A 14,914-nucleotide genomic window follows, 5' to 3' on the forward strand; every position below is an offset into this window, starting at 1 on the left:
TAGCCTTGTTCTTTCAGCCATGACCAGGTAGAATTCTTACGGAATTTGCAATTATATTCTTTTTATTGTTGGCACTGAGGATTGAACCATCAGTCTTCAGAAGAGTCTATATAATATCAGTGCAGGCGATACGAAGAAAACAATTGTGAATTACTTAAAACTTCTACTTGATCATGGCTGATGGAATGAAAGGATACTACCCCCCCCCCTCCGAGATTAAATTAAGGCTTCCTTTCTTTCTTCTGTGCAGATTCCTGAGTTTGAAGAAAGTTTCTTAGAATTCAATAAGATACACCCGAAGAAGGTTGTGGGTTACATTGGCCGAAACATTGTGTGAATGACACTCAAGATGAGAACAGTAGTCTGAATAATCCAAATTATCAATCCTCATCCCCAAAATTCAGAAATATAAATATAGATTTATATCATTTTTGCATTCATTAAGACGTGACCTTTCTTTTCTAAAATGCAAAGTCAAAAATAAACCCCCCCCCCCCAAAAACAGATTCAAACAATAAACCAGGTTAATATTTTTGCATGGATGGCTGTAATCCCAAAACGATAAATATTAACAACATAATGATTTTTTTCGTTTGTTTTAGCATTCTCAAACAGTGTTAGAAAAATATAAAATATACATAGCAATACTGGTTTAGGAGTTGTATTTGTACAGAAAACATAGTCTAATATATATATATATATATATATACACACACACACACACACACGCACAGATATTTTCCCAAAACCTCTAGCCTTGATGAAGGGGGAGACTAAAACTTGCTGCTATGGTTTCAAATGATCTGAAATAACAGCAACTTGACTAAAATATTTCTCATATGTTATATCTCCCCTCTTTTGGAGGTTCGATTATGAATATCTCCAGTATCAAATAAGCCTTATACAGTGTGAAATTTACTTTATGTATGAAAATCAAAGAGGGGAGATATAACATATGAGAAATATTTGGAATCAAGTCTTCTCTTGTTATTTCAAATTATTTGAAACCATACCAGCAAGTTTTAGTGTTCCCTCCATCAAGGCCAGAGGTTTTGGTGAAGTATCAAATTCTGTAATTCATATGCAAAACTAGGAAAACAAATGACTATGATTGAAGTGGTGATAAAGGTGCAGTAGCTTTCCATCCACGAAAATCCTTTAAAATTACAACTATTATAGGTTTTCGAGGATGCTGAAAAAAAAAAAAAAATAATAGAAAAATCCCATGAAATGAGTAGTTTCCAAGATATGAAGAAATTATGAAGTGGAGGATCAGTTTTCTATATTAATTTAACGTAAAATGAATATCCACTTTATAGCCAAGGTGGCCATAAAGTGGGTGCTCATTTTACATTAAATTAATATAGAAAAATGATTCCCCACTTCTTGAAACAGTAATGTGCAACCTTTAAGGCAAATGTCACATAGGCCACTACACAATTCAGGCCATTAGCTTTCTAACGAGCCTTCATTTGTTTAATTCTGATCAGTAGTTGCCGAGATTTTGAACTTATAAAATTGCCCCAAAAAGTGGTATATCTATATATAGATATATCTATACTTGTTGCCAAATTTATTATTGAAATGCTCATATCTTTGATTCTATGTGCCGAAACTACATGAAAATTTGCAGGCTTTTAGCAAGATTATAATACTATTCTTTGGTTAAAATTTTATGACAATTGGTTAAAAAGAACCTATATTTTCAAACCAATAAAATATGCTCAAATTAGCATACATTTATATATAGTGTCCTAGCAAGCCAGCTTTAGTTTTGCTGCTTTCAGATGAATTTTGTTTCAGATCTTTTTTTCTTAGTTGTCTCCCTAGTGGCCTGGCAAGGCCACTAATCTATATAATTATAAAACTCAAATGACCTTGTAATGGGTATTGTAACCCAACATCCGGTTTACGACTTCCGGTTGCACATGCATACATAAACTCATAACAGCGTAAATAAATAAACACAAATCGCTGGACCGGTTTTGTTCGAACAAACGGACGTCCTTAGAAAGGGAATATCTTAAATTCATTGAATACAAAACTTCAAGATATGGGAAGCAAACATAAAACATGATTACAAATAATATGTATAATCATCGACCTGTTTCATATATACGATATATATTATACTAAATAATCAATGCGGCAATAAAGCAGATTGTTTTACTGTGTACATTTTCAGCATCCCAATTTTTTTTCTCGTTTAAATTTTCAAAATAAATAAGTGTTAATACTTTCTGTTTTTTTTTTACATCATACATTTCCGTATTACGTTTAAGTTATTTTAACACAATTTTCTTACAAATAAATCTACTTTAACCTGTTGACAACCTAAGAGCATTTTACAACGGCGATTTACCCACACCTTTCCTATTTTTAAAATTTATTCTTCATTTTTTTAATACACCTTTCTTAAAAACATTCATACATTTTCTTCTACACTACCAACATAAATAAATAACCCCGAAAATGTTTTTTTTAAATTGCGTTACAAATAGATAATCAATGCGACAATAAAACGTATTGTTTTACTGTGTACGTTTTCAGCGTCCCAATTTTTTTTTTTTTTTTTTTTTTTTTTTTTGCGTTTAAATTGAAAGATATCAAAATTTGAATTTAACTTTAAAATATTATGGTATCTGTTCAGTGCACATTTGCCTATAAGTATGGCAAACCACTTATTATTCAATTGCTATAATATATATATAAATCTATATTCTTTTTTCATTTTGATATACTTTCATAGAAATGTTTCTGTTATGTCACAAAAAACTATTTTCTTTACGTCACAAGTGTCACGCTCATACATTAATTCGCTCAAAAATTGAAAATTAAACATGATTTTCCTCCGAATCGAACGCCGACGAAAGTCATTTAGCAGGAAAAACGCACATGAACCTACCGATGAGATATATAAGAATGAAAAACCCATATTGGAATCCTTCAATCAAGTTATAGAAACTTAAAAAAAAAATTAATTAATAAAATCTCAAGCAAAAAAAATAAAACAAAACTAATATTGAAACAGATTAGTAAATGTGTCAACAAATTCACCGTTCTCACACAACTATTTTGTATCTATAAATGTAAACAAAAAAAAAAAGAAGGAAGGAAAAGGGACGGATAGAGAGTAGTAGTAGTCTTGGCTTTACTACAATTGTTCTAATGTTTGTCAACGGGTTAAAGTTGTTTAGTTGTAAGAAAATAGCAATAGTATAGTTGTAATAAATAATAATTTCGAAATAATAATGTTAATATTTCAGTGCGCAGGTCAAAATCTGCAAAAGAAGCGATTTGTGTTTATTTGTTTTGGTTATTATGGGTTAATGTTTATGCGCAACCGAATGTCATAAACTGGAAAGTGGGTTACATCACTCGTTACAAGGTCATTTGAATTTTATATATATATACACACACACACTGGTATCCAAATGAAATATTTAAATGCTCATATCTTTGTTTCTTTGGAATAAAATTACATGAAAATTTGCAGGCTTTCTGAAGATTATAATACTATTCTATGGTTAAAATTTTATGACGATTGGTAAAAAGGAACCTATATTTTCAAACCAATAAAATATGCCCAAATTTGCCTACATTTGTATATATCGTGTTCTGCAGGCCAGCTTCAATTTTGCTTCTTCGGTTGTCTCCCTTGTGGCCCTGCCAGGCCACTAATCTAATATATAAAAGGCTTATAAAATATATAAATGTCTGTGTCTATATTTCTAAACTATCTCTTCCGAAACTAAAAGTTTCAGAGCAGTGCTAGGGCCTCAAATGATTGGATTTTTTACGGACTGTTTTTTATGGGTCTTTAGCTAGTTAAAATAGTTTTCAATGAGTTAAAAATGGATCAAAACTGAAAAAATAGTTATATATTTTATACATTTATCTTAGTTTATTTTTTATTTTTAATCCGTTCATATGCGTATTATGTTAGTACAGTGGTAATTTCACTAGCTTTGAATTGTAGTTTTGCTTTCGGTTCTTGCTGATGGCATTTAAATAGTTTTTTTTTAATTTTGAAATCGTGACTATAATATATATGAAATCTAGACAAATTCAAATATCATATTTAAGTGTATTTTACAACTGGGACCCCCACCCCACCCTCATTAGTATATATGTGTGGAGAGATGAAAAAGGAAACAAACCAAATTATATGTTCAACGTTGTCTTTATTTCAAAACTTCCTTGGGATGAATTTGAAGAAAATAAAATACCAGTACAATATTTAAAGATATACTTATTGTGTTTGTAATGTGAAAAGGATGTCTTTGTTCTATTTCAGAATGAAAAAAGCCGTCAGCAATTCAAAGTGTATATAGCATTGTAAAATAGAGTGAGTGTTATGTTTTGATGTCATATAGCTGTTCGAGGAATATGACGCAATTTTGTTTTTTTGAAAAGAATATAACTATTATAATTCAAATATTAGATGTATAATTGAAATAAAATCAGCAATTTTTTGTTTGATTTTATTATTGATTAATTATATATTAATTATTATAGATATTATTTTCTGTAGTGCAAATAAGTTAACCTCTGTCTAAAATTCAGTTATGTTCTTTTAATATGAATTTTCTAATTAAAGGCGATAGATTGTAAAAACCGCTATGTTGTTTAATTGTATTTGAATGCGCATCCGAGGCAGTCTTGAAATAAAGGGGAAACATTGATGAACATATAATTTAGTTTGTTCCTTTTTCATCTTTCCATCATATATATATATATATATATATATCAATGCAAGTTTGATAAAAGACGACAGCGCTTTCTCCTTTTTAAAAATTTTCTTGTTTTCTTAGCTCTGCAAGATAGGTTTTTGAGTCTGGTATCAATTCATATAGTATGGTTCTGAGAATTGATGACCATCTCAAGTGCTTCTGAAAACTAGTTTGCATAGTCAAGAAAATAAAGAAAACTAGTTTTTAATCAGACTTGTATCTCTAACGATTTACTGCCAAAATAAATATAAATATATCTCAACAGTATTTTTTTATGCTCATTATTTTTATATCCCCATATCACCCAGAGAAAATAAGCATTTCACCGATTTTGAAAAAAAATTTTAATAACATTTTGGGATCAAAACAAGAAAAAAAAGAAATGATATCATAAAAAAAAAAAAAATTATAGCTTAGCAATTACTAAGACTATTTCTTTTTTTTTTGCATATTTGAAAAAGTTTTGGTAATTGTGCATAAAACCAGACACTAAGTTTCAAACATGGTGGCAGGTCTGTCAATTGAGGTATGGAAGCTCAAAATCGATACAGTACTTCCGTTTGGGCAAAATATCACGATTTCTTTTTGCTAATATATTTTTCTAACATATTTATGTTTTTTTAGTTTATTTAAACTTGTGCAGTTTATTATGATCATTGCTGATTTAAAAAATATTATTGTTATAGTTAACTACATTTTACGTTTATTTTTTTTGCTCCCTTATAATAAAAATATGTAAACTTTCTTTATCAGTTGATTTTGCGTTTTTAATCACATAGAAATATCTAGTTTGACAAAATAAACATAGTTATTTGAAAAAGATATGTGACTAAAAAACACAAATCAATGGATTAAGAATGTTTACATATTTTTATTATAAGGGGGTTAAAAAATAAACGTGAAATATAGTTAACTATAAACATTTTTTTTTTAAATCAGCGACGATCATAATAAACTGCGCAGGTTTACATAAGGTACATGGTAAATAAAGTATATTTAAATATAGTACATTAAAAAGAAAACGTAACTATATTAAAAAAAAAAAATGTAACTATGTCATAAAAAATATATTAACAAAAATATCTGAATATTTTGCCTAAAAGTAATCAGTTTTGAAGAATAGCGGAAGTATTGTATCCATTTTGTGCTTCCATAACTCAATTGACAGACCAGCACCATGTTTGAAACGTAGGGTCTGGTTTTATGCATCATTACCAAAGTTTTTTTTGAAGTGAAGCAGCTTATTATTCTTACATATTTACAATATTATTTTTTTTCTCATTGTCCTTTTTAAAAAAAAGAAAAACATGAAATAAGGAAAAGACCAAATTAGTAAGAAAAATTGGTGGTTGAAGAGGGCAGGGTATTCTGTTCTATGCCATACAAGCTGCCACAGACAATTGTAACATTGCAAATTACTGGAGTATTTTATTTTTATGCTTCCGAGAAAATAATTGATTTTTTGGTGCTTATGCCCTTAAATTACTATGCTATTAAAAAAAAAAAAATTTTTCAAGTTAAATTCAAGTTTTACGATTTTTTTTATTAACTAGTTAGGTAAAAGTACAAAATAATTACAAAACACTCGCCATGTTAAGAATGGCTTTCTAAATAATATTTCAGCAGGATAACATAAGTGCATAAGTACCGATTTTTCTTATGATTTAGGGTTTTTCTTTAAAGTGAGTTTTTTTTGAAAAATTATTACAAAATTCAACTTTGCCTAATTTCCTTTTTTTTTATTACAGAAAATATTTTAATAATGAAAATTACAAGTAAAAAGAAAGAAAAAACTAGGCAATGAAAATATAATTGTCTCTTTTTACCTAAATTATATCTAAATGTGTTTTTGTTTGTGAAAAATGTAATTTTCAAGAAATCATCAATGAGCCTACAAGGAGTCTTTTGAGATTTTGTTCAGCTGGATAATTTTTTTTTCTCTCTCCATGTTCCACCAATATTTTAAAGTGATTATTAGGTGAGGTATATGAATGATCCATATTTCTGTTTAGTTTCTTTTCGTAAAAAAAAAAAAAAGAAAAAAAAGAAAAAGAAATATTTTTTTTTTAATGTTTTTATTTAATTTCTTTTGTTTGGCACTTTGAAAAAAGAAATATATATATAATATAATATATATATATATATATATATATGCATGTACAAAAAAAAATGTTTTAAATTAAAAAAAAAAATTATTTTCATGAAGATGAAAAACAAATACAAAAATTTTTTTATGTACAATTTTCATCCCTGTGATAAAAATCTTTTGAAAATAATTTTGTATAAAAAAGAATGGTGCATAAAAATGTATATACCTATATTAAATAAAATGATTGATAAATTAAGAGAGAAAGAGAAAAATATATGTATGTACACATTTTACCGACTAGAAGTTGGGAGATAATATTGCAAGAAAGTTCACATGAATATTATCAATTGAATTGCAAAATTGGTTGAAAAATGAAAGTCTCATATTCATTTCAGTTCGCATAACACTCACATCTCTTCTTTCAGCTCTTTTTATCATCCCAATGAAGATGGTAATACAAAAATTAGAACGTTCATTGTGACTTAAAAAGTAAAAATTTTTTAAAAATCAAATATTTACATCACTATACTATTAAAATTATAAATAGACTTACATCATTGAATATTTCTTAAATTTATTTATTTACTATTAATCTAATACTTATTGAAATAAAAAAATGCAATAGTATAAAATATAATGAAAAATCTTATTAAAAAAAGTTAAATCACAAAATTAAATCCACCATAATACACTATAGTTTCTCTGTAAACAAGTTTGAATATTTTTGTACCTTTATTTTGTTTATATTTATTTAATCATTTGTTAGTTATTTTAATTAAGTCATAGAACCTCCATAGACTCTTTAAATCTAAAAACAGATTCAGTTTATTATATCAAAAGATTAGCTACTTAAAAATAAAAGTTGATTTTTATTTAAATTAAGTATAAAAAATTTACCCCCCCCCCACAAATCCTCATTATATTATAGTTACTTGATGTTTAGAAACAAAACAGATCTTTCGATACATTTACATTAAAATAGTATTTTCTTATTTTAATATAAGAAAGTTAATATCCATTTTCCATTTTTTTTTTTTTTTTTTTTTTTTTTTACTTTTTAAACCCATTTCTTCCCTCGAACTTCCTCTTTTATACGAAAACTGACAACTGGTTCAATAATAACAAAAAATAAAATAAAAAAAAGGATAAATCAGCAGCAGCCAACTGTTTAACCTAATTTTAGTGTTTTTGTAATTTAATATTTATCAATAATAAAGGTAAGTAATTATTTTTAGCATAATAAGTTTTCGTGTGATGCACACAACTTTCTTTTATATAATAGATGAAAACAGAAAGAGTAACATTGTCACATATTTTGTAATGATAAAAGTAAAATTGCATTCTTTACGTGGAAGAATATGTTTTGGTTGTTTTGTTATACAGCATATAAACCCTTTTTGAATTATTTAATGTCGAATCTAGTAATTTTGCAAAAAAGTTTTTATGCTTTAAGTTCTTATATTTTCAAATATTTAGTCATGGTATTTGGGTTGGTTGTTTTGTTTTGTAGAGAAAAATCGATGTTTTTGACTGCAGAACATGATTGAATTTTGCAAAGAAGGGGAGAGAACAGCATCAATGTGTGGTGCATTTTAGGTCAACAAGTCAGCCTGATCTGATAGCACTAGATGTGGTAAAAGAAAGATAAAAATTTCCCCCCTTTTCTTAATTTAAAATTCTGTGTTTCTTTTTTTGTTTTGTGTGTGGGAATAACATTAGCTATGTACAAATTTGAAAATAATCAACCCTATTAAAATAATTCCCAACATTTGCTGATTAAATTAAATTTAGGTTATATTGTGATTTTAAAGAGAAAAACATACCAATAATATAGTGAAATAAAATTAACAGGCGAGATTGTCAGAAATATAGTATAAAAATATGCATTAGCTGCATTGGTTATTTAAATATTACAACTTATTTAGACATGTAGTAAAATTTGAATTTTATGTTTTTAACAGTCAATAGTACTGCAATGCATGAAGCATCATAATAGATTTAATGTCGCTTTTATATGTTGGTATGTGTTCAATGGCTTTTACAAATTGACTCAAGACCTAATCTATTTCTGGCCAGGTCTTTATTCATCGATTTTTCTCTCAAGTTCATTTTTATTACTTCCTTCCATTTTTTTTCTTTGTACTTCCTCTAATATTTCAATTGTTCTACATCTACTGTCAAGAATTCTCATCAATTCTTTCAACCTGGTTATAAGATTAATGTCTTCTCTCCCTATACTGTGTAATCTTCTTTTCAGGCTGTCTGAATTAAGCTTGTCTATAAGACATGCATTAAAACATATCTATTGTATCATTCTCCCCATGCAACGCATATCCTCAACCCTAACTGGTTAAATTTCACACCTATATGTCATCACACTATGTACACACACCTGTTAGCCCCCCCCCCCCCCCAGTTGACAGCGAAAACATTTTTAGCTGAAAATTTTTTTTATGTAAGCTCTCTTTGAGATAACAAAATATGAGGTAATTTTTGATGTCACAATATGTTTTAATATATAAAGATAATTTATATTGATAACGTGATCTGTTTGTGGCATACGAATGCTTCATCAGCAGATTTAAAATTAGTTTTCGTGTTATAGGTGCTATAATATTGTTCTACTTTTTTCAAGAATAGTTGTTTGAGAGTCTAGTTTACCCAGAGAGAAACAAAAAAAAAAAAAAAGTGGAATGAGAGATGAATATAGATTGTGAGAGAATGTCAAGGATTTAACTCGTGTAGTTTTGAAAATAATATTGACCAATTTCATAATCATGGATTGGGAGCTTTCAGATGAGATATTTCAAAGAAACAAGTGAGATTGTGCATTTTTCTTTTTGCTTACTGAGATGCCCATGAAGGCGTGAATAAATAAATCAGTTTGCCAACAATGAATAAAAAGAGAGAATCACACACACACACACACAGGAAACTGATAAAGATGAAAATTTCTTATATACACAAAAATAGAATTTTACCATTCACAGATACACATGCATACACACACAGATAAACAACTCAAATGGACATAATTTTCTAAAATTGAAAACCGGAATGTTTATAATCTTAGGCACATAATCTTCTGAATATTGAGGTAATTTTTAATAAAATTCAGATAAATCAAACTGATTTAAAATCGTTTTGCTTAACAAAACTTAGCCATATGGCACATGTTTTACTCGGATAATGAGGGAAGGAGGAAGTTATTTTATGTAACAGAACTGTAAGTTTTTCAACAGCTTCAAATGAATTAAAAAAAAAAAAAAAAAAAAAAAAAAATTCTTTAGCCTACATGTATTTATATGAAAAGTATTCTCTGATGAGAATCGTTTATAAAAGAAAAATTATGAGATATGTTTAAATATCTAAGTTTTGTTTAATGTTACTATATTTTTAAGCAAGTTCTGTTGGGAAAATTTAATGTGTACTTTTAATATCGTTGCAGGACTTTTTTTTTTTCAAACAAGTTTTACCGTTTTAGTGTAGTAAATTAATGAAAACAAAATGGAGGCACATACGGTAATCGTGTATTAGTAAAAATGGTTCTCATCAAGAAATGAACAACACAAATAATTTAGATCAGCCAATTGCATGTAAAAACAATACAGGAAGATCAATCAAATTAAAATACTATATCACTAGATAAGATGCGTATATTTATACATAGAAAAATCGGGGGAAGTGTATTCTTAATTTATGTTTTGGACTACAAGACAAACTCTTGTTTTCAGTCTCAAGGTAAAAAACAAAAGGCCTTTATAATCCAATAAATGTATTTCCTTTCAATTCTTTTTATATCTTACATTCTGAAAAATATAGTGATCTTTTTTACTTATTCGTTGCTGTGTGTGTGTGTGTGTATATATATATATATATATATATATATATATATATATATATATATATTTACTAGAAGAATACCTGTCCAAGAATAGGTAAAATTAATTTCTTGAACAAAACAGTTTTATACCATTTTTATGTCTCCTTACAAAGATTAAAAAATCAAGATATAATGATACTAAAGCTTATGTTTAGAATCCTTATTCCAATTTTGATCAAAATCCATTACATGATTTTAATTGTAGAAAATGTCTAAAATTTAAAACCTAAGCTGGAACAAATAACAACCTATAATAATAATTTTGTGATATTTGCCTTGCGTTGGGCATTCTGCTTTTGGCTAAAAAAGAAAGTTTATGGGGAATACAAATTCACATGTGGTCTCCAGTTAGCATATATATCCCGATTAAGGGAGATGACATACCGCCCCTAGTATTTCCAAATGGTCACCTATTTTGTACTACGTCACTTAACTTTGGTGTGTCAATGTGATTAATATTATTATTGTTGCTATTAAGGAATAAAGAATCGAAATTCAAGGAATCTTGCTTGCTGACTGATGGCCACTGATCAAATTCAGTGTAAAAAATCTGATTTGTGCCCATATTATATCCTCTAAAATATTGAGAATAATGATTAACTGATGTCTAATAAGTATTGTGAAAACTTTACAAGAATTGGATATCTGTATTTTTATGAAAGGGCTTCTAACCCTTTTGCATAAAATTAAAGATAGCCCATATTACATCTTTACATTTAACAGCTGTGTTGCAAAATTAATGAATGGTTAATTAGCTTAGGAATGAATCTTGTATGTAGAAATATATAAATATATACGCATAACTAACTTTATAGAGATGCATGGATTTGAGAATAAGTAGACAGGGATTTATTTTTTAAAAATTTGATCAATTACTGTTCAATAGGAAAAGTAATTATGAAGATATAAATTACCTTAATATTCAGAAGTGAAAATGACATGGATGGATTCTTTCACCACAATTAAACAATTCAATTGAGTGTATGTGAAGTACTTAGATATCTCGGTACTGGATTATGAAAAATAGAAATATACATTTTTTTTGTTGTTTTATGCACTCGCGATAGGCATTAAAATTTTTTTTAATGTAGTTCATTCAGAAAATGAAACCATGAAATCGTAATCCATCGTTCTGCTAGCAAACTGAAATTTGTCCAGCGGCTTCAGCTAAGTTGGTGACCCACATTAAAAACTCTGGATTTTCACTCATTTTCAATTCTCCTGCAACGTGCAACCCAGAAGACGTGGGGACCAATTCCATAGACATTGGGTTTTGCATTGGCTCACTCACAACAGTAGCAGCAACAGCTGCCAGAGGTATACTTGAGGTGCAAGCTGCTGCGGTCACTTGTGTTGATCTCAATGAAATATCTAGTGAATTCATTGCTGCTTGATATACACTGGGCTTAAGGTCAGAACATGTGGAATTAAGCATTGTGGCCAGAGATCTACAATCAGATCGAACCATTGCAGTGTTACGGATGGGTTTTTCTTGGATAGACACTTTGGTGGTGCTAGTTGCAACCAAGTTTGGCATTGTTGATGGTTTCAAAGGCGATGTGGCACTGATGGTGGGAACGTTAACAGCGACAGTGTCATTCTTTTTGCTACATGCCGTCGGCTTCTGTTGCACTTCTTCTGCAGCAACAAAAGTGTTATCATCCTTTGATTCAAAGCTGTCATCAGACGTGGAAGCTGCCTGGTCTGGACTTGATGAGGATTGCTTTTGAAGATCTTGATAGGATTTCATCAAAGGGTGTAGGTAAAGTGTTGTCAGTGGATCTTTCAGGTACTCTGAATAATAAAAAAACAGGTTTATATTTTAAATGACATACAAACATTAAAATTTTATTTAAAAAATTAAAAATAAAAGTCAAATACAAAAATATAATTAAATGTACATATTGTTAAAAAAAAAAAAAAATTCAAGTTAAAGTATTATGGTATTATTTAGTTATTTTACATTTTTTGTTTCAAATTTTATTTCTTTAAGATATGTGATAAATTGGTCTATCTTTGTGTGTTTAAATAGATCCTTTAATATTTTTTTGTTTGGTTGTTTTGTTTTACGGTATATCAAACCTTTCAGGTTATTTAATGCCGAATCCAGTTACTTTGGAAACAGTTTTATGCTTCAAGTTCTTTATATCTTTAAATATTTATTTGTAGAGTTTGGTTTAGTTTGGTTGTTTTACAGCATATCAACTCTTTTCGGGCCATTTAATGCCCGAATCCATTTATTTTGGAAATTCATGTTGCATCCAGTAATTTTGTAGAAGGTTTTTTATTCTATAAGCTCTTTGTATCTTCAATCGTTAGTTTGCAGTGTTTAGTTTGGTTGTTTTATAGTGGATTTTATCGTTTTTGTTTCCTGCCCTGCAGAACATGAGTTTTGCAATAGGAGAGGGAAAATGGTTAGAGTATTAATGTTTGGTACATTTTAAGTTAGGAAACCTGTCAGGAAGTGGGGGAGATAGAAAGAGTAGGGGGAAATGAGGAAAAAAAGTGGGTTGTTGTTTTTGGTTTTGCAATTTTGTACATTTGGTCAACGGGTTTTTTATGAGCATTTTTGTATCAGCCTTGTCATTTCCTTTGATTCCCATGCAACTTGAAATCTAGCTTAAGACTATATCCTTTGCTTCTGACAATGATGTTAGTCTGCACAATAGTTTTATGATCAAAGTTATTCAAGTTTTTATTTTGTAGGGTTGTCAATACTGATAAAGAATCTGAAAAGATCAAGAATTTTCCTATTTTGCCTTAGGAGATGATGTTCAGTGCCAGCTAAAACAGGGATGTGAGAAGCTAATGTCAAAAAAAAAACTGAAGATGAACTTCCTAACCTGGGGGAGGGGATGCCCCTATGTTGTGTGTGTGTGTGTGTGTGTGTGTGAGTGAATGCGTGAGTGAAGAGAGGCCAGCATAAAAAAAAAAAAAACTTTTTTCTTAAAAACTCCAGTTAGTTTCAACTAAAAAAACTCAAAATTAAAACAAAGACACTTAGTGCTTATGTAGAAGAAAAGTCATTCTTTGATTATTTAAACTTTCCTACTCCCATCATGAATTGCTTTAAGGAAAGTTTGATCACAGCAAAATTAACTTTTCAGATAGAAAAGGAATAATCAGCTTTTATTTTTTTTAATCATTAAAAGCTCAAACAAAATAGCTGATTTCAATGAAAAAGTTGAGAACTCACATCTATAATAGGTTTTAGTGATTAAAATAAAAATATGCCTTTTTGGGATAAAATAAAAGCGGAATTACGCTAAAAAGCAGAGAATTCACATTCCTCCTAAAGCCATCCTGTCTAGATGATTTTCTTAGAACCCATTTGAAGACAAAGTCCTAGCAATGTATAACTTAATTATTCTGTTTTTGTTTAGCAAGCAAACAATTATTAGAAAAAGAAATATTTTAGTCATAAAGAGAGCCAATGCTTATATTCTTTAATTAAGACTATGTTTGATTTTTTTTTTTTCATGATTAGTTAAAAAAAGATTTCATATCATGAATTGTCTGGATCAAACCAAGTAATTTTTTAAATTAATTGTAGCAATGTAAATTATTTTATTACCAATAATGTGGTACAACAATAATAAATAAAAATTGCATTGTCAGAAGCAAAATCTGAACTGTCAGCTTAAATAGCCTTTAAGCTGACCTTAAAAATCCATCAAGATAATTTTATATGTAAGCTTTGAAGAAACTAAAAGATAAAAATAAAACAAGAGATATCCAAAGAGACAAAATAAATAAAAATAAAAAATACTTACGTGAAAAATGATGTCTGTATTTTGATGGTAATTGAATAATTTTCATAATTGAGGCTTTGGACTGTTTTCTTTTACGACTGCCTATGGGCAAGGATACATTGTGGGGTCTTCTCCGGTGTGGGGGCATAAAGAGCATGTCTGTTTTCATGACTGAATAAAAAAAAAAGAAAAGAAAAAAAAAGAACTATTACATATTAAACTTTTTCGTATTTATTTTTTCATACCAATCACGAAACGAAGATGTCATATTTAAAAAAAAATCACACAAGTTGATTAAGTAGTTTTTTGTTTTTTTTAACTAAGAAAATCAAATTTTATGACAAAGCGAGACATGTTTTAGTCAGCCATGTTTTATAAATAAGTGGGAGACAACTAAATTTGAATTATCCAGTTTTTTAATGATTTAATCAACTATAATTTCCTATTAAAATCATTA

General features: G+C 28.6%; 1 protein-coding gene across 1 annotated transcript in view; it reads right to left on the minus strand.

Moving 5' to 3' along the window:
* Nucleotides 1–10,885: 10,885 nt before the first annotated feature.
* Nucleotides 10,886–14,914, minus strand: part of LOC145277739 (uncharacterized) — a 58,101-nt gene continuing 54,072 nt past the window's right edge. The window contains exons 8-9 of the mRNA XM_080129453.1: nucleotides 14,479–14,628; nucleotides 10,886–12,499 (exon numbers count right to left, since the gene is read on the minus strand). Of these exons, the coding sequence (XP_079985579.1) occupies nucleotides 11,841–12,499; nucleotides 14,479–14,628 (809 nt within the window). The 3' untranslated portion in view covers nucleotides 10,886–11,840. The remainder of the gene's footprint in view (nucleotides 12,500–14,478; nucleotides 14,629–14,914) is intronic.

This window comes from Euprymna scolopes, chromosome 6 (genome assembly GCF_053919585.1).
Source record: "Euprymna scolopes isolate OS-2025 chromosome 6, ASM5391958v1, whole genome shotgun sequence".
Lineage (NCBI taxonomy): Eukaryota > Metazoa > Mollusca > Cephalopoda > Sepiida > Sepiolidae > Euprymna > Euprymna scolopes.